Raw genomic sequence first — 26,627 nt, forward strand, 5'->3', positions numbered from 1 at the left:
TTAAAGGAGTGGTCCGAAGAAGAGATGATGGCTTATTTAGACTAGGATAAAGTAGAGACTGGTCGTATTGAAGCTCGTGTAGCTCAGGAGACGGAAAATGGGCGATTATTTACAAGTAGAAGAGGCATGGGTGAGCGTTGGGAAATAGCACAGCAGGATATTGATGAGCAAGAGCTTTGTACTCAGCCATGCAGCAGGAGGACAGCTGTATTGTAGTCCAGCATTAGTACCTCCTCGATTTAATTGAAAATTGTTGGGTTTAGAAGAACGTATAACTATATGCTACTGGCCACATTTGCCGATATGCAAGATGGAACATTTAGTCAAGTCAGATTGATCACCCAGGGACGTCCGACAGCGGAGGACGGGCCCCTTCCAATTTTAGAAGGACAGGGACCCGCCCCCCTATTGACCGCCCCTGTTGACCACCGTGGATTTGAACCCTGTGCACAAGCCAGTATTGTTGGATTTTGTCAAACCTTATTGATTCGCCTACTAAGAGGCCTTAGGGTCAGCTCCCGCCTCCGCGACTAGTGCACTTGCTCCATCTCTGATCTCCACTAACTTTATACAAGGCACACTATTCTTCAACACCAGATGTGCCGAGGGTTGGATTGCCTTGCGCCCCCAAAGTCAGATAACATTCTGGTTGTAGCCATCTCACGTCAGGATGTGGTCAGATTTCCAGCTCACTCGCGCCAGAAGCTCCATGCAGGCTGAAGGTTCGAGACTCCTTGCTTGATGGGCGTGTTTGGTTGGTTGGGGCCCTCACCTCCAACTCCATGACTACCAGTCCCGCCCAAACACCAAGGCAAAGGCACCAAGCCTCAATCCTCCTCCTATCGCTAGGGCGTGTAATTTTTGCGTCTACACGAGGCCAACAAAGCGGCTTACAGTTTGCAGGGCGTCAATGTGGTATGATACGTTGTGGCGCACCTTCAGGCATCCAGACTGAATCCCACTCTTCACCTCGCGTCACCCCAGCCTCGTTGCGTCGTCCACATGTGACAGCGCCTTCTCAAACTCACATACTCTCGCTCATTCCTGTGCGTTAATATTCGTCTTCACCTACGCCCCGTGATGCCAGCTTCTTCTTTCCGCATCCTCGTCCTCGAAGCTTCGTCCCTTCCCTTTTATCGTGTCTTCTGACCCCTTTCTCCTGCTGCCGTTATAAACCCCTCCCTTTATAGCCAGAGCCCTATTGCTTCCTTAGTTCCTCCAAAGCATCACCATGGACGCGAAAACCCAGTTCTACCGCTCCCAGGTCGGGGAAGCCTTTGTCATCGACTACTCCCATACCGACTTCCCCTGGAAGCTCCTTGCCAAGGACGCCTACTACTTCTTCGTCTACATCTGGGCCCTGCCATGGGCAATCTGGCCGCTGTATCCGTTTGGTCCTAAGGAGTTCAATGAGCTAGCTCCTACCCGCCAGAACCTTTTATGCGTCTTCATCCACTTCATCCTCGCCGTTCTGCAGCTTCTATTCATCCTGGCGCTGCCTTTCACGATCCTCTTCCCCATTTGGATGGTCTTAACAGGCATCGTTACCTTCATGATAGTAAACTGGGGGCTCTGCCAGCTGCTCAATGGGAAGCATGATACGTATCGCTCAGACGAAGGGTATGCCAAGCCGCTGCCCGAACATGAGCACGAGCAGTGGGTATTCCTGAATGGCATCTGTGTTGGGTATGTCCTCTATCTCCAATGCCTATCACGATTCTGACCACCATTGCAGCGAGCACTGGATGAAGAAAAACCTAAACCGGCTGGCCCTTACCTTCGGGCGCCCGTTTTTGGGAATCCACAACCGGACTTCAGGATTCATCTTTGACATCGTCGAGTGCTTGATCCAACGCAACTTTGGATATGCGAATTCGGATATTCGAATCTGCTTCAAGATTCTCAAGGACATATTACACAACCCCAGCAAGTCTAAGGTCATCTTTATCTTGCACTCCCAGGGGGTATTGAGGGTGGTCTGGTGCTCGACTGGCTGCTTCAGGAACTGCCCCAAGATCTGTTAGGAAAACTAGAGGTCTATACCTTTGGTAGTGCTGCGAACCATTTCAACAACCCCCATCGCCACGCCGTCTCGCAAACTCTAGCTCAGCTCAACCCTTGGTCCGCCATGGGCACGATCATGACAGAGACCATCTACAAGTCACCTGTCAGCAGCCCTCGAGAATCCAAGAACAGAATTAGTGTTCAGGTTCCAGCCTCTTCCAAGAAGTCACCCTCAATCTCCTCGACTCGTTCCGTCTCGGCCGCTAAGGATAGGGCCATTGGCCACGTCGAACACTACGCCCACAACACTGACTTTGTCGCCATATGGGGCATCCTTCATTTTGCTACCAACGCCATGGGCTCGCCGCAGCTCCCTCGCTTCCTCGGCCGGTTGTTCTCGCGCTCCGACAGAAGCGGTGGGCATCAGCTCAATCAACACTATCTCGACGGCATGTTTCCGCTCAGGTTCGACCCGAAGACAGGCAAATATACTGGGGCCGATGAGAACAACAAGTTCATGGAGGAGGCCATTAAGATCGGCAAAGAGGGCGATGCTATGTCTAATGCTCGGGAAGCCTTCGAGATTAGCTGGGCCGGTACGCAGGGCTTTGGCACCGGAGAAATCTCGACCCCCGTGGAAGTCTACGGCTCTCCAGTCAAGGGGGAGTTTCACGGTCAATTCAAAGTGAAGGATCTGAGCCGTCTGTGGAGCTATAGGAACGGCCGGAGACCAGTTGAGGTGCCCCCGTTGCTCATCCCGGAGGAAGGGATAGTAAGAGATGCTGACGTTTAGGGCTGCGGGAGCCTCGCAAAGGCAAGGATGGGCAGGCAGTACGGCGGTCGTGGAATTGAATTAGCAGCCATATGCTTGTGATGAAACAATATTGCGGGAGTGGAAGATGATGTGTTCTTCTTGAAAGGTCTAAGTTACATATGTCTAAGAGGAGCATAGCTCCTTATAGTATCCACATCCCAGCCACCAGCAGATCGGACCATCTTAGTCATACGGTCTCAACACTCCCACTCGAGCTGCTGTTGGACTTGATGTGCACGCCTGTCGAGCCTCGTTAAAACCCCAAAAACACCTTCGTGGGTGAAAACTGCAGGGAAAGAGCCATCTCGACCCAGGCACTCGAAAATTCTTGACAGCCTCATGCAATCTTGGGACAGTAGGTCTTCTTCTGTCCGCAGAAGATCTCCCTCCAAGCTCATCTTTGCACCTTCTTCCCAGTCCAGTGCAATTTTGAACTCATGGGTCTTCTTCTATCCATAGAAGATCTCCCACTTTAACTCATCTTTGCACCTTCCTCACGCTTCAGTGCAATCTTGGATCTGTGGGTCTCCTGTCTGTCCATGGTAGGTCTCCCATCCATGCCCATCTTTGCACCTCACAAACGTCGTTCTTTGAGACCCAATGCTTCTCGAAATAGTAAGAAGCGATCCTTCGGCAAAGCCTTCGTTAGCCCATCAGCGACCTGCTTGCCTGTTGGAATGTACTGGAAGTCAACGGTTCCATCATTGACCTTCTCCCTGCAGTAATGATGTTGAATATCAATATGCTTGGTTCTTGCATGGAACTGGGGATTCTTCGACATTGCGATTGCTCCTTGGTTGTCTCCGAAGATCACAGTTGTCTTTAGTTCTGGGACCTCCCTGTATTCTTTTAATAGTTCCTGGAGAAGGCTTCTCAACCAGACTGCTTCCTTTGCTGCTCCCGTTTGCCCCATATATTCTGCTTCACATGAGGACAGGGCAACAGTCCTTTGTCTCTTCGAGCTCCAGCTAATAGCGCCCGTGCCAAGGTTGAACACGTATCCAGACGTTGACTTTCGAGTCTCCAGGTCTCCCGCCTAATCCGAGTCGGTGTAGCCGAGAAGACGTTGCAGCTTTCCTTGGTACACCAGTTCCAGATTTTGCGATCCCTTGAGATATCGAAAGATACGCTTGATAGCCGTCTGATGTTCGTTGGTTGGGTTTCCTAGGTGTCGACTGCATAAGGAGACGGCAAAGGCAATGTCGGGTCTCGTCCCAAGCATGAGATACATCAGGGATCCAATAGCCTTTGCATACCACTGCTTGAGTTCATTAGTTGCCTTATAGTCGGGGTCTGGCTCTCTGAACTCGCTTGTGGCGACTGGTGTGGCATTAGGGGCGCATTGGTCTATTCCAAAGTCTCGAAGTATTTTCTCTAGGTACGTTGTTTGTGATAAGGAAATCGATCGGTTCGCTCTGTCTCTTCTCAAGGATATGCCTAGGTAATACTTGCATAGGCCCAGGTCTGTCATCTTGAACTTGTTGCATAGAGCTTGCTTGACCGCTACGATCTCGTCCTTGGAGGGTCCAGCGATAAGCAGATCGTCCACATACACCGCAATGAATGTGTGACCTTTCACGAAGATCCCTATGTCTGAGAGTAAAGGCTTGAACCCGAGTGTCTCGAGGAAGGTCGAGAGGGTCTCGTACCACACTCTTGGAGCTTGCTTCAGTCTATATAATGCTCTTAAGAGCTTGCAGACTCTTCTACTTCCATCGTCGAATCCTTCGGGTTGTTCCATGTATATCTCCTCAGTTACGAGGCCGTAGAGGAAGGCTGTCTTGACATCCATTTGTTCTAGTTCTAAGTCGAGTGCCGCCGCAATGGCAAAGATCATCTTATAGCTCATCGGCTTGACAACAGAGGCGAAGGTCTCGTTGAAGTCAATTCCTTCCCTTTTTTGAATCCCCTCACGATAAAGCGGGCTTTGTACCGCAGAACCTCCCCATTTTCCCCTCGTTTGAGCTTGAACACCTATTTGCCTTGAAGGGCCTTACGTCCTGGTGGGAGCGTAACTAGGGTCTAGATACTATTCTCGATTAGAGATCCGTGTTTATCCTTCAGTCCTCCCCACCAGAGTCTTCTATGAGGACCCTGAATGGCTTCCTTGAAGGTTCTCGGTTTTGACTGGTCGATGTCGCGAGCAACTAGGTATAGTTGTCTTGTAATCGTTGCGAGGAGGGCGAAGTTTGTGCTGGCCAGTATGTATCTCGATGGTAGCTGTCCTCTGGTCGATCTTTCGGGCAGTCGAGACTCTGCGTGCCGTTCTGTTGCTTCTGGTGGCACTTCGTGCTCGTCTGTGGCAATATGGATACTCGATCTGGTTGACTCTTGGTCCGGATCCTATCCTGGATCTCCTACTGAGGACTTATCCGAGGTTGTCTCTCTATGGCCAATCTCCTCGGTTCTATTTGCCTCTCCTGACGCGATCGGAAGGGGCGACGGTTCTAGAATGAGAGGATTTTCCACGTCGGTGTTCTGTTCTCGGTCTACCCGTCGCCGTTGCGATGATCTCTGGTCACTTATCTGATGGGTGAGATTGTCGAGTGTTGGTTCGATACTTTTGATGTTTTCAGAGAAGACGATATTGTTAGACACAAAGACTTGGCCCCTTTCGTCAAGGAGAATATAGTTCGTACTACCCTGATAGCCGAGAAGCTGACAGGGAATACTCCTGGATTGTATCTTCTTTCGTTTAGAGGATGGAAGTAGAGCCTATCCTCGTGAGCTAAGTACTCGCAAGTGACTGAGATCGGGAATATCTCTATACCAGGCTTGGTATGGAGTGGTGGAAATGCTTGCCGTGGGGCAGAGATTTCGGATATGGTTCACTGCCTTGAGAAGGTATGGCCACCATTTCAAAGTAAGTCTAGATTTGATCAGTGTGGGCGTGAGTTTATCTAGGATGATTCGATTGAGAACCTCTGCTAATCCATTTTGTTCGTGTTGCTCCGTCGCCGTGTAGGAGAGATGAATTCCTCTGTCCCGATAGAACATAATTAGGATGTGGCTTTGATTTTCTCCTCCTTGATCGAGATGCAGGAAGTGGCATCGTCTTTCTGGTCTTTCGAACTGCTTTAATAGATGCTGGAAATATTCTTCGAACTCTGACTTCTTTTTGATTGGATATACCCAGGACATATGAGTAAAGTCATCAATAAAGCAGGCCTAGTACCGGCTCCCGTCTACTCCTACTTCCTGGAAGGGCCTAGTAATGTCCGCATGAATGCACTCTAGGGGGTAAGTTCCTTTCTTGATCGGTCGAACGTGAGGCTATTCCTTGAGTTTGCCTTGTGCATAAGCTCCACATGGATTTGATGTAGACTGATCCGGTCGAATTCCAGTAGACATCCTCATCAGTCTCGTAATATTTCTCTGTCCCAAGTGTGCGAGTCGTTCGTGCCAAAGATGCAGTCGAGGGTCTCCCACTGAAAAGGAGGCTAACGCGGTTTGAAAGTGATCTTCCTTAGCTTCGTCGACCACATAGACGCCTGAGATCCTTGTTGCAGTGAGGACGACTTTTCCTTTGTTTGTGACCACTGCCTTCCCATTTCGGAAAAGAACTTCTGTACCCTTCTTCTCCAGCGCTGACACGGATAATAGGTTCGAGGATCCTTCCGGAACGTAGAGAGCGTTGTCGAGAGTAATATTCTGTGGCCCCTTGGGTCCTTGCACTCGGAGGGTGTAGGCTCCATGGCCTCCTGGTATAACTGTTGCGTTTGCAATGCTATTGATCGGGAATCCCTGGTACTTGTGGAGAACTGTAAAGTTTGTATGGCGGCAGAAAATATGTGAGGAGGCACTACTATCTAGGATATGGATCCGTTTGAGGGCCCGAGCTTGGGGGGATGCCTGAGATCCAGAGAGTCCGAATGACGAGCCAATTAATCCAAGGTGACCTTGGAAGTCATTTTGCCAAAGAGCCAGTCTCGCTTGATCGGGCTGGATGTATACAGGAGTCGCAGCCGTAGTAGATTCCGGTTTATCATTCGTCTTCTTCTTTTCCTTCTCTCGTCTCTGCGTTTTTCGTTGTCGTCTCTCGTGGGCCGTCCTTTTATGCTCTCGTCTAAGTTCCGGGTGAAGTTTCCAGCAAGTTGACTTGTTGTGTCCTTTTCTTCCACAGTGTCCACAACCTGAAGTATCCTGGGCCACCATGGCTCTATGTGTAATCCTTGCAGTGGCTCCTCTTTGTCTGTCCTCTTCTTGGGATGCGGCAAAGATAGCAGTTTCGAACGTAATGGCCTCTTTGAGGATAACGTTGCGATTATTTGGATCTCTGATAGGAAGGATGTTATGGTTCTGATTGAAAGCAGTGAGGAAGACTTTATAGTCTGGACCAAGCCCGCAGAGGAACTTGTTGACAAAGTGTGGTTCCCCAATCTGGCAGATTTCATCCATCTCCAAGAGTTCAGCCCTTACCTGACGAAGCTTGTTTGCATATTCTATAACCGAGTCATAAGAGTCTAGGGTGAGTTCTTGGTACCTTCGATCGAGTTCTTGAAAGATGGCGCTTCCAACGGGGCGATACCGGGTTTCAAGGTGATTAATCATGCCCTGGGCCGTTGGTATCCCCGTGGTGAACACTCGGGCATTGTATCCGAGCCGACTTCGGATGGCGCCGCATGCTCGATCCTGACGACTCCTCTAGGCCTCAATCTGTGTTGTGAGGTCGTTCCCTTCTGTTGGTGGTTGAGCATTCCTGGTCAAAAGGTCTCCGTATCCGCACATGTCCAGTAGGTCGAGCATTTCTCTCTTCCATGTCAGCCACTGGCTGGTTTGCTCCAGCTTTGGAATGGCGCTTGAATTGCTAGCGAGGTTGAGCGATTCCTTGGAAAGGGACATGGTGAATTTTCCGAGGGGCCGATGATCAAGGTACAGAGGGGGCAGCCAGTTTTCCGACAGGTTTCATGTCGAGGCTTGGGGAGTCTTCTTGTCTTCGTTAGGCGATGTCTGCTGGAAGAAGGCTTTATTGACTCGAGGTCGTCTGATTCGTCCTCCAAGGGAGTAAGATTGACTGTATTACTCCCGCTGTCTGGGAAAGGGGCGATTATCTGATTTCGACCGTATGGCAGACCACTTTCAGGTGGTCTTGGTCTGTGTCGGCCTGAGTGGGCTGATTTTTCAGCTGTTGGCTGGCTCCGCCTCGCACTGTGAACAGCATTGTCGGGACGCCACGCGTCTTGACGGGCGAGTTTCGCGTCATGCCATTCATCTCGCGGCTCGAAGTTAGGCCACCAGTCCTACCGTAGACCGCCCTACTGGGAGCTTCAACAATCCCAGACTGACAGACTCAGGGGCTGGCCCAGGTCTGCCAGTTCGCCAGCCAGCCTGCAGTCTGAGAGCCCCTCAGTGATTTGGGATTGATGATTAAAATTCGGTGTCTTGGACAGAGGGGTCAAGGGCTCCTTCTGGAGATATCTCTAGACATATCTTGTCAGCTGATTTGCAAGCTCCACGAAATATCTAAAGAAGGAGGTAGCTCCAGGTAAGCTGAATGTGCATGCGCAGTGGAAGGAAGTCTTTCGACTTCTTGTGCTGTCAAGGAAAAGTGGAAAGGAAGACAGAAAACACTCAGCTTTGCCGTTGGAGGAAGATGGTGCCCTCCGGGCTCATAACCTGATGAAACGAATAATTGTCAGTGATGTTAAAATGTCTAAGTTACATATGTCTCAGAGGAGCACAGCTCCTCACATAGTATCCACATCCCGGCCACCAGCAGATCGGACCATCTTAGTCATACGGTCTCAACAGTAAGCTATGCTTCTCCGCGTCTTCCACACGCTCCATGGGGGAACACAGCCCGAATTGTGCAGATTATTAGAGTTGTAATGCGCTTTGCAATCTTGTATGGATTTCACAATTTGGCTAATTATAGAACTCAAAACAGAGATGAAGATCAGAGCTTAGTTGGTGGTGCATCTAATGGTAAGTTTAGAGCTGCGCGGTCTTAAAACCAATGCATCTGATACAACAAAGCTTAAACAAGCTCATTGATTACGACCTGCCAGTACCTAATTGCCATACGTAGTAAGCCCGTGGTGGTTTAAGGTTTTCACTAAAAGTTCAGCTCCGCCTACGGCGGCCAATTTCACGTGCCAGATAACATTCAGCTTCCTGTGCCCCATCAGCTGTTTGGCACGAGGGCTTGAACTTTCGGGCACACCAGCATCGGCAATTGCGTGACGAGGCCATTGCAATAGATGCAGTAGTACATCAATCACCACAAACATATATTCAAAGGAATTCCCCCTTTTCCCTCGCACTCATCTTACTACAGCGGGCAGAGCATTGACAAGCTACACCCAACAGACCACCATCCCCATAACACCTCTTACTTGTTATTGCCCACCAACTACTCCCGCTCTACTCCGAAATGGCTCGCGAGGGTGATCATACCGGTACTGCACATAAAGTTTGCTCTGTCGTCCTCCGTTTGGGTGAACTAGCTTGCGCTGTGATTGTCCTCGGAATCCTCTGTCGCTTCTGTTACCTCATCAGCATCAGGCAGGCGAATGCTGATGGACGCATCGTCTATACGATGGTTGTCGCGGGCATCGGTATTGTTTACTCTATCTTCCTTTGCCCTCCATTTAAGGCTCTCTTTTTGAGCTTCCCTTTTGACTTTGTAATGTTTATCATGTGGCTCGTGGCATATAGCCTCCTTCAGAACGTATAGCTCCCCCTCTTACTCTTATATTATTCCTTACCTAAGACCTCGACTCATATTGACTACACTGAGTAGATAACTGGTGGCCATACCTGTTCTTCAAGCTGGTATTACGACTACTGGGGCTACTATTGGGGTCGTTTCTGGCGAGTCGGCCCTATTGGAACCGTTAATATTGGTGGGGCCGGATGCGCACAATGGAGGACGGTCCTAGCCTTTTCATTCATCGCGTGGTTTGTCCACTTGCTGAGTGGCATTCTCGTAAGTACCATTGCCATATCCGTTCCCATCATGGAATAAATGTAAGAAATTGACGACAACTGTCTCTAGGGGGCATATGTCTTTGTTGTTTACATCAGGATCAAGGATGTAACCCACGACATCAAGTACCACTCAAAAAAACTCGCCAGGTAAGTTCCATTAGGAAAATGTTTAGATATTACGTGATTTGGATTTTAGAACTAATAATTCCCGTACTTAAGACGGCATCCCCAGACACGTGGCTACGACCAGGGCATTGATGGGCATAAAAATGCGGAAAACGGCCAGCCCGTTGATGTGGCTCCTGCGCCTGCTACTGTCTAGCAGGGCATATTGAGAAATCTAGCTGGCTTAGTTAGGCACACTGTACTACCATGAGTGGATGACTATCGTCAGTGCAGGTGTGCAGGAGGCGGTTGAGCACCCTGAACAAAATCTGCGCCAGGTTTCCAGTAATTTTGGATGTACTCGCGGCAAGTGAATGTTGCTGGCATGTGATAGCATGTGATGGCATGGGAGCGAGAAGTTCGACTGATGCCAATTACGAACTCCCAAGTGGCTGATTTAACTTTCCCAGCCACGAAGCTTTCAGTCGTATGATCAGAACAAGATTTCTTTTCTATCGTGGCACCTGCTAAGCGTTCTGCATGTGAATCCCCGCAAACCTGCTGGAAGACTCTTAGATACATCAATCATTTAGGTCTGGATCTTAATCTGCTTTTCTGTTGCTGGCAGGGTGGAGAGGTAGAGGAGCGTCTGGGTTGGGAGCGTGTGCCGAATGAAGCGGGACAGGGATTTGACCAGACGATGTGAATGGGACAACATTTGGCAGCTGAATGTTCTGCTGGAAATCATTGGTGTCTAAGCACCTCAGTCCCATCGATAAAACAGCCCTTCTCCTCCAGTAACTGAAGTCTTATTCTTCTCTTCCTCATTCTCCTCTCTACAGTTGCATCTCAAGTCCCGACTACCTAACATCATCATTGCTATTACCGTAATTCATGTATTCGACCTCACAGACACAAAAGTAGTTGAGCCGCTGTCACATCCGTCATAGCAGCGGCAAATCATCTCGTGTCTGCTGAAGCGCGGCATTAAAGACTCCCGTCGACCAGAAAGTTTATACAGCTGTCAATCGCCGGACCATGGAGCACCTGAAGCCATTTGCAGGGAAGGTCATCATAATCACGGGCGCTGCTCGCGGCATCGGCCTAGCGACGGCCCGGTACCTCGCCGCGCGGGGCGCAACAGTCTCGTTGGCCGACGTACGGGAGCCGGAGCTGGAGAAGGTACAGGCGGACATCGCTAAGGACTTCCCTGGCACCGGCGTACTGCACGCGGTTGTGGATGTGAGAAGGGGGAGGCTGTGGATAGCTGGATAAAGAATACTAAGGAGTCGTTCGGTAGGATCGATGGCTGCGTTAATAATGCTGGTACGTCTTGGTTGCCTATGGATCCCCGCCATGCATGATGGGTGTAAAGTGGGAAAACAAACTGACGTTTTTAGGCATTAGCGGCTCTATGAAAGCCATCGCGGAACTCACGAACGAGGAATGGCAGCAGGCGCTCGACGTTAACCTGACGGGAGTGTTTAACTGCCTCCGTGCCGAGATCCCCGCCATGGAGGATTCCGGCAGCATTGTTAATATATCAAGCACGCTCGGTCTTCATGGCGCGGCAACGCTAGCACCATACGTCACGTCCAAACACGGCGTTATAGGCCTGACGAAGTGTGCTGCCAAGGAGGTCGCTTCGAGGGGATTCGAGTTAATGCTATTTGCCCGTAGGTCTTGGATGCGTATGATCAAGGTGTTTCTGTTAACCGAAAATAGTGGTGGCGTTGACACACCCATGATGCACGAGGCCGTCGGTAAGGTCAAGTCTGTGAACCTGGAGCCCGAAAATCTCCCTCAGCTGTTCAAGAGGTACAGCAAGCCCCAGGAAATTGCAGCCCTCATTGCGTATCTGCTGGGTGACGAGAGCGGATTCACGACCAGTTCTGTATATTCCATAGACGGTGGCTGGTCGGCTTGAGATTGAAAGAGGCAGGAAAGACGGGAAGCTCCCAGTCCGATTATATTGACATTGCACATGCAAGGGACCCAACAGCTTGCAAATATCGGGGATTATAATAACATTGACTGCCGATAGATTTACTTAACTCACAGTTGCACGATTTCTGGAGGTTAAGCAATAAGGTCTTTTGGGAATTCATCGATAGGCCATACGAATCCAAGTACCCTTTCACGGGCGCATTTCTCCCATCTATTGCATCCGGCAATCTTCGGAGACTTGGACCATCGTCAGCGTGGAAATGCAGAGGTAGGACGTTGGGATTTAAGCCACTTCTACCGCCCCAGGGTGATCATACTGTCCAACCCGAGCAGAGCACGAGATATGTACCGTGGACTAGCAGCGGGGAATCTTTACAATCTTTACAATCTTTACAATCTTTACAATCTTTACAATCTTTACAATCTTTACAATCTTTTTGAGGGACGTAGAGGTCGGTGCGACCGTGGGCGTGGTGTCGCGAAATGGACGCGACTGCTGACGAGATCCTGGTGCGAGGTGGAGATTCAATCACCGTGGCGCGTCGGTCCTCGAGACCCGTGAAGCCGACTGCAAAACTACAGGAAAGGCTACAGGCGATTGAGAAGAGGAATGATACAGTGAGGAGGAACGGGCCACAACAGCCGCGGGATGGTGAAAATGAAGGCGAGACTGGATTGGCCGACGGGGCCAGAGATTCGCAGATGACGGAAGGCGCGACGGGCAACCACGCGTCGCCCATGCAGATCATGTTCCGAGCGATGCTCCAGGAGACGTCGACCCATTTGATGAGTGAACAGAGGAAGATGCTAGAGAGGCTCTGGGACGCGTTGATGGAGAACCAGTGAACGGCAACGCGGATGATGAGCGAACAGCTGGAGATGATACGCTAACTCCAGCAGGAAATCCAGACGATTAAGGCCCAGGCAGCCGAGGAATTGAAGAAGGCGGACGAGCTCAGACGCTCGCACGAACAAGCCACCAGGCAGCTCAAAGCCATGCGTGAACAGGCTGCAAGAGACCTTGAGCAGATGCGAGAGCAAGTTATGAAAGAGCTAGGGAGAACACAACCCCAGACGGCAGAGGAGTTGAAGCAAGTGAAAGAAGAAATGAAACAGGTGAAGGAACAGCTAAACACGATGGCCGACAGCATCTCCAGCAGTGCTCAGACGAGCCCACAGCCATCGTATGCGGACGTAGCCCGCACCCCGCCTACGAGCCAGCCAAGCAATGTCCACACACTGTCGTCCATGCGCACGACCCCATCCTCGTTCACGGATACCTTGTTCTGCACCATCGACACCTCGCGGGTCAGCGAAGAGGACAGAGGCAAGGCGCAAGTTGGAGAAGTTCGTCAAGCGATCGAAGAGAAGGTGCGGGCCAGAGAAGGCCAACAGAGCTGGCGGTGCGCAGCCGTGGTGAAAGACGCGAGGAACGCAGACCGCATCAAGGTGATCTGCCGGGATGAAGCAGAGATGCAGCTTGTCAGGGAGGTGGCAGAGAAGACGGTGGTCAAGGGCGCAAGAGTCCTCAGGGACCAACTGTACCCGGTTAAGGTTGACGGCGCAAACAGGACTGCGGTGCTGGATCCATCCGGCAACGTGCTGCCAGGTGCGGCGGAGGCACTAGGAAAGGAGAATGAGGTGACGATCGCTAAGATGCACTGGCTCAGTGACAAGGAGAATGGGAAAATGTACGGTTCGATGGTGATCTATGTTACGAAGGCGGGTGATGCGCGACGTCTACTGGAGGAGAGGTACTTCCATCTTGCCGGAGAGTCAGCTAGTACCAACATCTTCGAGCGGCGTCAAGGCCCAGCCCAATGTTATAACTGCTGGGAAACTGGTCACAAGGCGTTCACCTGCAAGAAAGCGCAGCGATGCGGTAAATGTGCGGAGGCGGGATATCGCCACGGAGAATGCTAGGCAGTCGAGCCGAAGTGCGTTCTATGCAGAGGGCCGCACGAGTCGTTCAGTCGACACTGCCGAGTGCGGCGACTACATGGTGATGTGCACTAATCTGAAAATCTTCCAGCTCAACGTGCGGAAGAGGGATGTGGTACAGCTGAGCATGATGAACGACAGAGACTTGCGGGACTATGCGGTGCTGGCGGTAGCCGAACTATACGCTTTGAGCATTGATGGAGCGTTGGTGACAGTACCGAACAATCATAGAAACTGGACGAGATTCCTACCGATAAAGAGACATGAGATGCAATGGGCGGTTCGCAGCATGCTCTGGATCCGCAGTGACCTAGAAGCGGAACAGGTGCCGATACCCTCGGCTGACCTAACCGGAGCAATACTCCGGTTGCCTGACCGGGAAGTCTTGGTGGTATCTGTGTACGTGGAAGGGAGGGACGAGAATGCTTTACGCACGGCCGTGAGATAACTGCACACGACGATAATGGACTTCCGCAACGGCACCGGCAAAAGAACGGATGTCGTTCTGGCCGGCGACTTCAATCGACATGACCAACTCTGGGGAGGCGACGAGGTGACAGGCAGGAGGCAAGGCGAGGCGGGCCCGATCATCGACCTCATGGACGAGCATGGCCTACTCAGTCTTCTCCCGCGAGGGACGAAGACTTGGGAAGGGCCAAACTGCGAGAGTACGATCGACCTGATGCTTACATCGTCCGAGTTGGCAGAAGAAGTGGTCCACTGCGGCATCCACCCGACCGAACATGGGTCAGATCACAGGGCAATCCGAACAGAGTTTGACCTCACGACGCCTGAAAGGACGGTTGAGCCAAGATTACTTTTTAAGAACGCACCGTGGAATGCGGTCAGGGAGAGGGTGAAGGGCAAGCTGGCACCACTCCCATGGGACGGCGGAGTTCAGGCACAGACGGACAGGCTGATGGAGGTGGTTCTCGATGCGATCCACGAACTGGTTCCACGGGCTAAACCATCACCGTACGCGAAGAGATGGTGGACAACAGATCTTACGAGGCTTCGAAAGGCGTACACGTTCTGGAGGAACCTGGCGAGGTCCCAGCGCCGTGTAGGCCACCGAATCGACAACCTAGAAAACAGAGCCAAGGAAGCAGCCAAGGAGTATCACGACACCATCAAAAGGCAGAAGAAGGCCCATTGGGATGATTTCCTCGCAGACGGGACCAACATCTGGCAAGCCGCCACGTACCTCAAACCCGGAGGTGGGATGGCCAGTGACAAGATTCCCCCATTGAAAAGAGCGGACGGGACGACGACGCAGGACAAGGCCGAGCAGGCGGAAGAATTGCTCAGTGCATTCTTCCCACCGCTGCCGGCAACCATAGAAGACGAAGACCCGCGACCGCGGCGGAGAGAAGTGGCCATGCCGAACTTGGCGATGGAGGAAGTGGAGGAGAAGATCATGGAAGCCAAGGCGTGGAAAGCGCCCGGGGAAGACGGACTGCCGGCGATGGTGTGGAAACAGCTGTGGCCGGTGGTGAAGGAGCGCGTTATGCATCTGTTCCACACTTCACTGGGCGAAGGACAACTACCGGACCAGTGGAGGAGCGCCAAGATCATTCCGCTCAAGAAACCGGACAAGGGAAACTATAGGATCGCAAAGGCATGGAGGCCGATCTCGCTTTTGTCGACGCTGGGCAAGAGCCTCGAAGCAGTAGTAGCTGACAGAATTTCGTACGTCGTCGAGAGGTTCGGACTCTTACCCACAAACCATTTTGGGGCGAGAAAACGGCGGTCGGCAGAGCAGGCACTGCTGCTCTTCCAGGAACAGGTCTACAAAGCATGGCGGAACCGCAAAGTGGTCAGTCTGGTTAGCTTCGACGTCAAGGGTGCCTACAACGGAGTGTTCAAGGACAGATTGCTGCAAAGACTCGAAGCAAGAGGCATCCCCAAGGGGCTTGTGAAGTGGATAGATGCGTTTTGCTCGAACCGCACGGCCACCATCGTGGTGAACGGCTACACTTCTGAGCGACGGGAGCTGCCACAGGCCGGCCTTCCGCAAGGGTCGCCACTGTCGCCTGTGCTCTTCCTCTTCTTCAACGCAGACCTAGTGCAGAGCAGGATCGACTCGAAAGGCGGCTCGATCGCGTTCGTCGACGACTACTCAGCCTGGGTCACAGGGCCGACGGCGGAGGCGAACAGGGACGGCATACAGGCCATCATTGACCGAGCACTAGCGTGGGAGAGACGTAGTGGAGCGACGTTTGAATGCGACAAGACGGCTATCATCCACTTCACACGCGTCGCTGAACGCACCAGTGATGCACCGTTCATGATCAAGGGAGAGGAAGTCAAGCCGAAGCAGAAGATCAAGATCTTGGGAGTGGTTATGGACACGGAGCTCAGGTTCAAGCAACATATAGCCGAGGCCGCTTCCAAAGGTCTCTCGGCAGCTATGTGTCTGAGGAGACTCAAGATGCTTCCACCGCACACTGCCAGATAGCTCTTCGTCGCCACCGTTGCTCCGGCCATGGACTACGCTTCTGTCGTGTGGTCGCATGCACGCGGAGAAAGAGAACTAACCTGGCTCAACAGGGCACAGAAAGTAGGGGCACAGGCGATCACGGGCGCCTTTCGAACGGTGTCGACGGCAGTGGCTGAAGCGGAGGCCAGCATCCAGACGGTATGCGAGCGACATGCTCAGGCCGGCACGAGACTATACATCAACGTCCGGACTCTGCCAAAGACACACCCGCTGGCAACATTAAAAGTGTCAGTGAGCCGAAGGTACATCTCGCCGATGAAGAGACTGGCACTTGCACATGCCGAGAGCGGAATCGAGCGAATGGAAACGATCCAAGCCTATGCGGTACCACCGTGGCACGGCCGCGTGTTGCTGGAGTGCGAGACTGATCGGGAAGCGGCGGTAGCAGCGGCCGACAGTGCCGACGATATTGTCATCGCGACTAGTGCTTCCGACAGGGGAGGACTAGTAGGCATGGGAGGCGTCATCTGCCACAAATCGCCTGGCCGGGCAGATAAGGTAGTCGCCAGGTACTCGGTCACTCTCGGTTCGCGAGACGACCAGAACCCATACACGGCCGAGCTGGAGGCGATAGCAATGGCACTTCGATGTATGCCCGACGGACTTCAATGCCAAGAGCTCACGGTATTATCGAGCAGCCAGTCATCCCTAAAGGCGATTACACGACCACGACAGCAGTCAGGTCAGGGCACCATTCGGCAGATCTATGATCACATCGAACGACTGGGAAAAGCAAACAACAGGGTCAAGATGATGTGGATACCATCCCGAAGCGATGAATTTGCCATGGGCCACATGGCGAAGAGGCAAGCCCGAAGAGCAACCGCGGCAGAGCGCACACCGGAGTCGTTACCATACCAGGCTCGCTCCACCCGGACCAGATTGGCGAGGTCGCAACTGCGGCAGCAACGGACACTGCCCGACAGAGTAGGCGGCTACTCCAAGAGGATCGACAAAGCTCTGCCAGGCAAACACACGGAAGCGCTATACGATGGACTAAAGAGAGGAGAAGCAGACGTGCTCTCGCAGCTCCGTACGGGAATGGCGAGGATCAACAGTTACCTGTACAGGATAGGCGCGGTGGAGTCTGACATGTGTGACTGTGGACAAGCAGCCGAGACGATGGAACATTTTCTGTTCCGGTGCACAAGGTGGGAGGCAGAGCGTGAAGGCATGCGACAAGTTAGACAAAACATGATGGGAAATCTCTCGTTCTTTCTGGGGGGCAAGTCGACGTCGGATGGGCAGAAATGGGCACCTAACCTACAGGCGGTGCGGGCGACGGTCAAGTTTGCAACGGAGACGGGAAGACTGGGAGCGAATCGAGGGATATAACATACTAATCATCGAATCCAGGAGATACTAACATCTAACAGCCTCAGGTTGACAGACCATGCTTCAGCTGCTGAAGATAGGATGCTGAACACTTGGAGAAACCGGCCTTCAAGCAGGCCTGTCAAATAGAGTCAAGCGAGGCTGGAACAAAAGAATCGGAGAGAGAAGTTGGGCTTTCTTTTGTGGTTAGGATTAACACGACGGAAGTGTAAATGGCTTAGCGTATCTAACGGCCCTATGAGATTAGTTCTCCCGGGCGTAATAAAACCTACTACTACTAGAACTGTCTACTGATGTAGTAGTCTCGGCAGGTGGTGCTTCGGAGGATGACTTGACGTCTTCATTTCCATTCCATTTTCCTTCCTTTTGCTTCTTCCTCCGCTCCTTTGGTGCTCGTCGTAGTCGACAACCGCCCTTTTGATCGCTCCTCTTCGCTCAAGTCTCCGGCGTACCGACCGCTCGAATCTCTCTCTGTCTCTGTGCGTAGGAATTTTGTGCGACATTATCGTCGTCGCTGATCTCTCGTCATCACTGAGCCGGCGCGAGCAGCCCGACTGGTCGAGATCCGTCCATCAAAGATCGGTGTCCCCTATCACACTTGTTCCTCTGATCTAGTCTGAGCCCGGGCAGAGAGACGCTGGATTCTCATCTCCCCGATGAATCATCTATCCACGACGCTCCCGCCTCTGTTCGCTTCCCTAGTTGCACCAGCGGCTTGACACATATTTGGATAGACGCTCCCCCTCTTCTTGTCACCTTTGCCCCTCGTGTCAGGGGCAAGGATCACTACCATCGTGAATAGCTTCACGGTCAGCGTGAACACTACACCACAACTAGCATCAGGGAACAGCCTGCTGCCTATGAGATCGGCAGACTGAACACAGGTATAAGAGACCGACTCTTGTCACTCCTTTAGATAGAAAATTAAGCGCTCATTTGATCCCCATGGCCCATCAGTACCTGCGACACCTCGGACTCGCTTCTCCATGCCGTGCCGATTTTCTGTTTCTCTTTGAATAATGGCGTTTCTTTGTTTCCGACTCGAACCATCTCCTTCGACCTCCTCGAACCGACTCTCATTGAACAACATCATCTTTACCTTTCATCTTACGCCCACCCTTTTGACTCGACGTTACCATGTCGGCCCCATCAACACATTCCACAATGCTGGTTGCCCCAGCCCGACTCATCCTTCGCCGAGGAGCCTCCTACAACCACGACGACCATGGTCCCCTCTCTTCGCCTTCTTCCCGATTCAACTTTAACCACCTTTTCTTCTCTCCACTACCTTCTCCCAGTCTCCCCGCCTCGGTCCCGAGACCCAAAAGGGCCTCCAGTCATATTTTGGTCACTTGGCTGAACCAGCTCTTCCGCCGGCTCTTCTTCCTGACTGGACTACTTATCGCTGTTTACTTTCTGGCCCTGGCTTTTCCAGAACCGTGATGCCATGCCGGCCGCCTGGCTGTACTTTTCCCAGGAACAGTTTGAGATGGTCAGCCAGGACGCAGTCCCTGACTTCCCCACCCATGTTGTCATCAACGATAATAGGGCCGCTCCAAGTGGACGGTCTCTATCCTGCCCAATTAAGATTTCCCGCTGTCCATTGACCAGTATGCCGAAATGAGTGGACAGTGTCGAGAGGCCCCTTCCGGGGCCCGAGACCTTCACCACAAAACCCCTCTCGGAGCGGACGATGCTGAGCTACGATGCTCCGGATGATTACTTTGTTGATGTGTATGAAGCAGAGAGGTCGGGCTTGCTGCCCGCATCGGGCAAGGCGATCCGTCTTAAAGCCCGTGGACACGTTGTTGGCATGAGCAAGGCTTCGGTGAAGCACAAGCCTGTGTGTCAGAGCCCCATGACCTTCGTGCTGGAGACCCCGGATGCCGGTTTGGGAAGCACCTTGATGATGATGTGGACCTTCTATGGACTGGCCAAGGAACAGGGCAGGGCCTTCTTCATCAACGACTCCCGCTGGGCATATGGCACCTACACAGACATCTTCGAGGCCCCTCCTGCCCCCGACTGTAGGCCGCCCCCGCGGCATCACATGGTTCCCTGTCCCTTCCAGGCACGACACCTGGTCGTCTCGGTGGTCACGGCCAAGGAGATCTTCTCGGCCTTGCTGGCTAAGAGCCACCGCATTGCAGAAACCGACAATGGGCTGCGCGATCTCGTCGAACTCGCTCAGACAGGAAACCGCGACTTGTTCCGCCTGAACCAGGACGATCAGGCCTACGTTGACAATCGCGTTACTGGACTCGAGGCCAAGGCTAAGGTGGGGGACACCACCATGCTAGATGCTCCTATCATTGGCCTCCACATCCGCCATGGTGACTAGCACCCGCTTGAATACCAGTACCGAGACGGCTACATCCCCGCCGAGGTCTTCCTCCAGCAGGTTGTGCAGCTGGTGGAAGCTCACTACAACTCGTCCGCTGCCGGGGACGCCAAGCCCCACGCCATCACTCTCCTCGCCTCCGAGGATCCCACCGTGCACGAGGAACCTGACTTCTCTAACGTGATCCTGCCCCAAGAGCGAATCCTTCTGGCCTCGAAAGACGCCATCGAGGAAGCCAACCCCAACCCACACATGCCCCACCACTTCGTGGACGAAACATTTGGCTGTGAAGGCGGCTTCTTCGCGCCCATGTTCTGGAACCTTCGGTATCGAGCGCAAGAACAACGCCGCCAATGCGCCCGCTGGCGTGGATTTCGAAGATGTGAACGAGGTGGCGAGACACATGGCGCCTCTGTCGGAGGAGACGCTGAGATTGCGGAGCCTTGTCGGTAGGGCGTACATGATGGACTTGGCGGTGCTTGCTGGCGCGAGCGACAAGGTGGTGTGCACTGTGAGCGCCATGGGGTGCCGGCTGTTGGCTGTGATGATGGGCTGGGAAGATGCCATCGACGCTGGCGGGCGGGTGAATGTCGACGGGTCGTGCGGACGGACTGGTATCAACTGGTAATCCCTGACGACCCGGACGGTATTATACATTTAATCACGACGTATGCATTCGTTCCTTATTCATATTTTAGAGAGGAGAGCTCAAAAGGTAGAAAATAAAAATACCCATCGCGCGGGGCATTGGCAGGCGTTGGTTTGGCGCGGGCGTTTGTTTCTGGGCAGTAGCATGATACAGCTTTCTTTTCCCCTTGCATTTGTATACCTATTACAAGAAATACTCAGACCCATATGGACCTCGTGAACTTCATCAAAGGGGTGCCCACCGGAGCCATTGCTTTATATATATCCCACCATCTTGGCGCAGCGCTCGCAGTAGTAGAGGTTGTGGGCGATGCGAACCATGCCCATGGCGCCGATGTCGTCGGTGGAGGTGGCCTCGACGGAGCGGGCGCACCGCATGCAGCGAAGCACCTCGACGGAGGCGATGGGGAGTTGTACTGAGTCCATGGTGGGTCTGTAGCCGGCGGCAGAGGCGGACTCAGATGCGATGTTTGAATCGGAGGAGGTGGAAGGCGAAAAGAAGAGCCGTAGTGCTGGCTAGAAGGTCGGCTGGGGCAGGGCGTGGCGATGTAATATAGATATCCTCCAAGCCAGGGGATGGAGGATGCGCTGGCTAACTTGGATATGAGTGATCGGGGGATGTGTGGGTGGTAAAGCCGGGTCCCCTGTGGCTCATCGGCCTCTGGTCGTCCGGCCTTCTGGATCGTCCCCTGGCCTGAACTGGTGGTAGGGTGAGCTCGGGGGCAATCGTGACAGACGGCCTTGTTTGATCTTTGTCTCGTCTAGTGTCTCGGTTTCCATCTCGATCCATCCTCGATTTTATTACCTCCCGCCGCCGTTTAATCTAATGCACCCTAACGTCTAGTAATACAGACAGACAACCCACCCATCTCCACCTCACATACTCATACACTCACACACCCTCGCTATCGACTGATGATAATTTATTCTCCCTTTTGTCTCTACGGCTCCGGCTTTCCCTCCCCCCGGGAGTTTATAGGCTAAAAAGTCTACCGTGTCAAGCGACGGGTCGAGAGCAAGCGCATGCAAGCACACACACCACAAATATGCCCAGCACCATGCTTGTTAGGCGGAGCGTCTCAAGAGCTAAGGGGAGTGGTCCCGGCATTTGGTGTTATATCGTGTCTAACTCGTTGGTCTCGTCCATGGCGACCCCAGAAAGAGGCCCTCCAAGGGCATCTTGGCTTTGTACTGTGGCGGCAGCATGCATGCCGGTCTGTGAGTCTGCGACTCTGTGCTGCCTGTGTCTACCACCGGCGGTCCCCGTGACAACTACCTCTTTTGTAGTGTCAACGACGCCGCCCTCGCCGAGGCTGAGGGTGTCACTGCTCCCGGCTACCCGACCTGCCCCAGCGGCAGTTGCCGCACTTGATGCTGCTATCGCCGAGGACCTCGAATAATTCGGACAAGGTATTCTTACGTGCCCTCTCGACCTAGGCCACCTTTGGTTACTTTCTTATCCGAGCCTTACCCTAGGGTCCTAGCTTCTCAATCTCCGAAGACGTCCAAATAGTCAGATTCCCAAGGAGAAGTTGTGTGATAAATGTGCAGTCGCTAAAAGGTTCTTCAGATAGGGAGTTGAGCTCGGCAAGGGCATCGTGAACGGCCGGCTTGGCAAGGTGGTAGGCACGATTGTGCGAGTTCTGGATTTCGTTGTAGAAGTCAGAGAAGTTCAGAGCCATACCTAGGCGCAACGGGTGGGTGGCGACGAGCTCGATCTGAGCAATATTAGTAACGACCTGAAGGTAATACAGAAGAATCTTTAACAGAGCTGATCATACAGCATTAATGGATATGGGGCCTACTTCGTAGGCCTCCTGGGCAGAGCTGACGGCAATATTGCGCTGTTTACCCTAGGCGGATTCAGCAAGAAAATGACTATTTGCAGGCTGCACTGCAGGCCCATGGTGACAGAAGTGAGCGTCATGAAAGGGCTCGCACGGTTGAACTTGTAGGGGATGACGTCGGTGAGGGCCACGACGAGGTCCCCCGGGCCCTCGAGCTGGATGCGGGATCTGCAGACGGGGCACTGGAGCAGCTTGTTGGAGCGCTCGCGGTTGGTCACCCACGAGAGCATGCGATCCTAGTGAGCATCGAGGGTGCAGGGGCAAGGGTCGACTCGGGACGACGGAGAACTCAGGTCTGCTCACCGTGGCTAGCTTCATACATTGAACGACGACAAACCTACTACTTTCTCAAAGGTAGCCACAGGCTCGCTTCTCAACACGAATACATACAAAATAATGAGGACTTGGCCCAAGCATGCGATCCCGATAGGAGACAGGCAGCAAGGGTAAGTCATTATCCCTTCAAATGTCGAGGAGCTCCGGTCGGGTCACGGCAGGGGGGCAGCCAATAAAAATGCATCGAATCAAAGGTACCTAGCCCCTCACCTATTTTAGCCTATGGTAGAAGTACCAGCAATCTCTCGAGTTACAAATCGCTACATTACACTGCTCACATCCCCAAACTGTCTGGCGCCTCCTTTTATTACGACTGACCGGCGCCAACGGCCTCCTTGAGCTTCTTGACCTTGGCTGCCCTAATTGAAGCCCCTGGATTGACTGCCTCTGTAGGTAGTGATGAAGGTATCGATTGGGAAATCATTATCTAATTAAGAATGGTTTATGTGAGGATTTATGTGGTATTGCTTAATGACGCATCGTGTGGTTCCTCTCATGTACCTCCTCGTTGACAAGGTAGTGTGGGGCGGGGTACTCGCCAGAGCTCCTCGACAATTGAAGGGATAGTTAGCTTCGTGTCACCAGATATAACTCGGGCTGGGCAAAGTTGGACAAGTACTACCGGCTCACTGATGAATCGCCTGCCTACGTTGCCGCTATCGTGCTCCACCCTTCACATAAATGGCACTACATACAGGAGAACTAGAAAAAGGAGTGGGTTGAGTCGTCAAAGAAGTTGACGGAGACGCTGTAGAACGGCTATAAACCCGTGGAATCACCTCTTCCTCTCTGCGAGGTCCCATCGACGACTACGAACGAGTTCTTGAATTGGCGGAACAAGCACCTGCAACCGTCACTTGTCACGGACGAATATGAACGTTATTGCAAGTCTCAACGGGTTTACGGGTTTACAAGCGCCCTTGCATAGTGGCTAGAGGAGACATGGCAGAATAACTGCCTAAACCTGAGTAAAATGGCGGTGGATATACTATTAATTCCCGCAATGTCTGCTGAGACCGAACGACTCTTATCTGGGGCCAAGATAACCATTATAGATCGCCGAAATCGGCTTGGGAGTGATGTAGTTGAAGCACTGGAGTGCCTAAAGTCATGGTTTGGGGTACGAGAATTTCAAGGTGATGTACTTTAGCTGCCGCATTAGAATAACCCGGGTCACGTGTAATATATGGGATGTATTGTCACACTGGCAATATATTGGGTTCTTGGCAATACAATACAATAGAGGCTAACATCATATGGCCTAATACAATATGCACCACTTGGCAGTACAATAATATGGCGAGGTTTCCATATTGCCAATATACGTATTTTTTATATTATTCGCAACACTGGATATTCCTATTCGGCCTGTGAGTAGTTGGCCGAGTGCTCCCAAGTGCGCGAGAGCGTAGTCTGCGAACCCTATCAGCAACATTGGTCTCGAGTTACCCCGCGGGACGTTTGACAGGCGCAACTCACATGAGGGTTGGGCTGGTCGTAGGAGCTGGGAGCGTTGAAGTCCGTGGGCGGCATGTAGCCGTAAGTCGCATAGGGGATCAGCCCGTCGTCGCTGGGACACGACTCCCGCTTGGCGGTGTCGCTAAAATGCGTCCTCGGGGAAAGCATCATGGGCACGGCGGAAGCATTCAGGTAGTTGGGGTAGGCGTCAGCAGTAGTTATGGCTAGGTAGGTCTTAGGGGAGCCGTAGGGAGCGATGAGGACCTCATCAGGAGCCGGATAAGCCGAGTGTGTGAACGTGGAAAGGCTGCTAGAGCGAGCCCGGTCGTCGTAGGTGCCAGGGAAGAAGAGATCGTCAGTCGGCTGCCTGGGAGGAGTGAACTGGCCCTGAGAGACGACTGGCTTGGCGGAGGTAACGGGCTGCGACTTTTGGGATTTGAAGGATCGCTTCGACTTGGTGGTCTCCTGAGGCTGCTTATCGGACTCGGCATCATCAGAAGAGCCAGCACGGCGCTCGAGGTCCTCGAGGCGTCTCTTGAGCTTCTTTCCTACAAGCGGGCATCCATGTCAGTTCTGGTCGAGAATCAGCTTAGGAATCTCCGGGAGTCAAGTCCGGTGGAAGTCAGGCTCCCGGAGTTAGCGGAGACAACATACGGTAGTTGCGCTGAGCAATCCGATTCTGTATCCGTCGGCGCTCGGCAAGGTCGGAGATCTTGGTCCAGTCCTCATCAGGGTTAGCAGAGGCACTACTGGTACCCGAGTAGCGTCTGCGAGGAGGAGCTTCCGCGTAGGCGGGTAGTGACATGAACATGGACATTGTGAACGTGGTTGTAGCTGGTTGAGTAGAGAGTTCAAGTAGGTAGGCGCCGTGGAAATGGTACTTGTCGGTGCTGTCAACGACGGGGCTCTGGACGACCCAGGCACGATTGAGACAACGGGTTGGGGGTCTGCCTGAGCTGTCTATTGATGTTCCGTTTCTGTCTGCCCTCTTCCGTCTGTCTATCTTTATGTGCTTGCAATCGACCAGCCACAATGGCTGGAGGTTAGTGGTGGTTGGTATATATAGGGGATGTTGGGCCTGGCGGCGGGCGTGGGGGGTACGATGAAAGAGTAAACGCAACCTGAAGCTCCTGAAAACAAGGATGGACTCGGAGGCAGACCGAAAGTGGACGGTAAGTTGGGGGAAAGAGGCTGCAGATTTTCAATATCCCAAGAGCTGTGGAAGCAGGCACAAGGGAAGCACCAAAGCCCACCTTCTGCACACTACCCTGGACTAGCTGCTACTGGAAGGGGAAGTAGGCGACTGCACCTGCTTATGGGATGTAAAGCGGAGTCTCTCAGTCACTAATGTAGGGAAGAGAGTTGGAGGCGGCGTGTCGTCATGGCCTAGCAATGAGCGGACGAGATGGGCGAGAATAAACGGGCTTATATGTCGACGGGCGTGGGGACGGCGTGGGTGAACGAGTAACAAACAGCACCGGCCAAAGCGTACCTTTAATCCAGCGCGACGTCGTTGCGACTGTCGATAGTTTGCATATATGCTGGGGTATTAGGGCTACAGTAAGAGACGAAGGAGATGGAGGTGACAAAGATGGGATCGAGGCTCCAATCTGTAGACACGGTCGAGGCTCTCCCCAAAGCAGTCTGTCGTTTCATTGCGGGCGGCACGAGTCACGAAGAGGCGCTCGATCTCCGGGACTCCTCATCACAGGGGGGATAAGAGACTGAACAACCCAGCAAGAGGCAGAGACAAGAGGCGTAACGGACTCAGATGGCAGAAGTGCTGCCCAATGCGGCTCAACATCGGACGACACGTGCCTGGGGTATGTTAGAGGGGCGTGATAGGGAGAAGTGGGGATGAAGTTCTTTCCATCGGTCAACTGGGCCTGCAACAGGTAAAATCCCCGAACCCCTCCTCAAGGTGACGACTAGGCATGTAAACTATCGCGCAGCTTAACTTTTGGCGCGTCGTGTGGCGCGAGTCAGTATCACACAGGCGAAGCTTGTGCTTGGAACCGTAGCATGCTGGACCGAATGGATGTGAGGCTGGCGGTGATAAGGCGAACGCAGCCATGGTGGAAGATTGCCAATTGGTGATCTTCTGGGTGCTCAGCAGTGGGCGCTAAGCAGCGGGCGAGCCGTGGCGCGAAGGTGAAGAGGAGGCGATGGGGAGGGTGGGTGAGCCCGTTCACCGGTCCCCGATGGCCGGATCACGGCTATTTTGTTAGTTCGCCCGGATTCTTTCGCCTCCCTTCAGGCTTACCCCCACATACTACTACTAGACCTCACGTACTAGACGAACAAGCATGGCATGCCGCTCCTCAAGCTCAACATGATTAGAATCGATATTTACTAACGACCCTTTTGCACAGCTTTTACATTCCTCCGTGGCGAGACGGAGGATGATATACTTGGGCAATG

At 52.8% G+C, this 26,627-nt stretch overlaps 10 protein-coding genes across 10 annotated transcripts; 6 read left to right on the top strand and 4 right to left on the bottom strand.

The window, feature by feature from the left end:
- Positions 1-1,231: 1,231 nt before the first annotated feature.
- On the top strand, positions 1,232-2,797 carry MRS44_017162 (uncharacterized protein; the record flags this gene model as incomplete). The annotated part of the gene is made up of 3 exons (XM_065617651.1): positions 1,232-1,686; positions 1,736-1,937; positions 2,003-2,797. 3 exons carry the CDS (start codon positions 1,232-1,234, stop codon positions 2,795-2,797), a joined length of 1,452 nt encoding a protein of 483 aa, XP_065473723.1.
- A 1,057-nt stretch (positions 2,798-3,854) lies between these two features.
- On the bottom strand, positions 3,855-4,655 carry MRS44_017163 (uncharacterized protein; the record flags this gene model as incomplete). Its single annotated transcript, XM_065617652.1, has 1 exon — positions 3,855-4,655. One exon carries the CDS (start codon positions 4,653-4,655, stop codon positions 3,855-3,857), a length of 801 nt encoding a protein of 266 aa, XP_065473724.1.
- Positions 4,656-6,091: 1,436 nt separating this feature from the next.
- On the bottom strand, positions 6,092-7,369 carry MRS44_017164 (uncharacterized protein; the record flags this gene model as incomplete). Its single annotated transcript, XM_065617653.1, has 1 exon — positions 6,092-7,369. The coding sequence occupies one exon, from the start codon at positions 7,367-7,369 to the stop codon at positions 6,092-6,094; it is 1,278 nt and encodes a 425-aa protein (XP_065473725.1).
- Positions 7,370-10,891: 3,522 nt separating this feature from the next.
- Positions 10,892-11,780, top strand: MRS44_017165 (uncharacterized protein; the record flags this gene model as incomplete). The annotated part of the gene is made up of 3 exons (XM_065617654.1): positions 10,892-11,095; positions 11,140-11,179; positions 11,254-11,780. 3 exons carry the CDS (start codon positions 10,892-10,894, stop codon positions 11,778-11,780), a joined length of 771 nt encoding a protein of 256 aa, XP_065473726.1.
- A 503-nt stretch (positions 11,781-12,283) lies between these two features.
- MRS44_017166 (uncharacterized protein) lies at positions 12,284-14,189 on the top strand (the record flags this gene model as incomplete). Its single annotated transcript, XM_065617655.1, has 3 exons — positions 12,284-12,418; positions 12,701-13,554; positions 13,601-14,189. The coding sequence occupies 3 exons, from the start codon at positions 12,284-12,286 to the stop codon at positions 14,187-14,189; spliced, it is 1,578 nt and encodes a 525-aa protein (XP_065473727.1).
- A 15-nt stretch (positions 14,190-14,204) lies between these two features.
- MRS44_017167 (uncharacterized protein) lies at positions 14,205-16,199 on the top strand (the record flags this gene model as incomplete). Its single annotated transcript, XM_065617656.1, has 1 exon — positions 14,205-16,199. The coding sequence occupies one exon, from the start codon at positions 14,205-14,207 to the stop codon at positions 16,197-16,199; it is 1,995 nt and encodes a 664-aa protein (XP_065473728.1).
- A 27-nt stretch (positions 16,200-16,226) lies between these two features.
- Positions 16,227-17,576, top strand: MRS44_017168 (uncharacterized protein; the record flags this gene model as incomplete). The annotated part of the gene is made up of 1 exon (XM_065617657.1): positions 16,227-17,576. The coding sequence occupies one exon, from the start codon at positions 16,227-16,229 to the stop codon at positions 17,574-17,576; it is 1,350 nt and encodes a 449-aa protein (XP_065473729.1).
- A 1,137-nt stretch (positions 17,577-18,713) lies between these two features.
- MRS44_017169 (uncharacterized protein) lies at positions 18,714-20,985 on the top strand (the record flags this gene model as incomplete). Its single annotated transcript, XM_065617658.1, has 4 exons — positions 18,714-19,015; positions 19,209-19,854; positions 19,918-20,366; positions 20,757-20,985. The coding sequence occupies 4 exons, from the start codon at positions 18,714-18,716 to the stop codon at positions 20,983-20,985; spliced, it is 1,626 nt and encodes a 541-aa protein (XP_065473730.1).
- Positions 20,986-22,037: 1,052 nt separating this feature from the next.
- MRS44_017170 (uncharacterized protein) lies at positions 22,038-22,642 on the bottom strand (the record flags this gene model as incomplete). Its single annotated transcript, XM_065617659.1, has 3 exons — positions 22,038-22,283; positions 22,347-22,418; positions 22,478-22,642. 3 exons carry the CDS (start codon positions 22,640-22,642, stop codon positions 22,038-22,040), a joined length of 483 nt encoding a protein of 160 aa, XP_065473731.1.
- Positions 22,643-24,107: 1,465 nt separating this feature from the next.
- Positions 24,108-25,023, bottom strand: MRS44_017171 (uncharacterized protein; the record flags this gene model as incomplete). The annotated part of the gene is made up of 3 exons (XM_046271497.2): positions 24,108-24,161; positions 24,228-24,754; positions 24,861-25,023. 3 exons carry the CDS (start codon positions 25,021-25,023, stop codon positions 24,108-24,110), a joined length of 744 nt encoding a protein of 247 aa, XP_046127122.2.
- Positions 25,024-26,627: the final 1,604 nt, after the last annotated feature.

Source organism: Fusarium solani (genome assembly GCF_023522795.1).
Source record: "Fusarium solani strain SB1 chromosome Unknown bctg00000013, whole genome shotgun sequence".
Lineage (NCBI taxonomy): Eukaryota > Fungi > Ascomycota > Sordariomycetes > Hypocreales > Nectriaceae > Fusarium > Fusarium solani.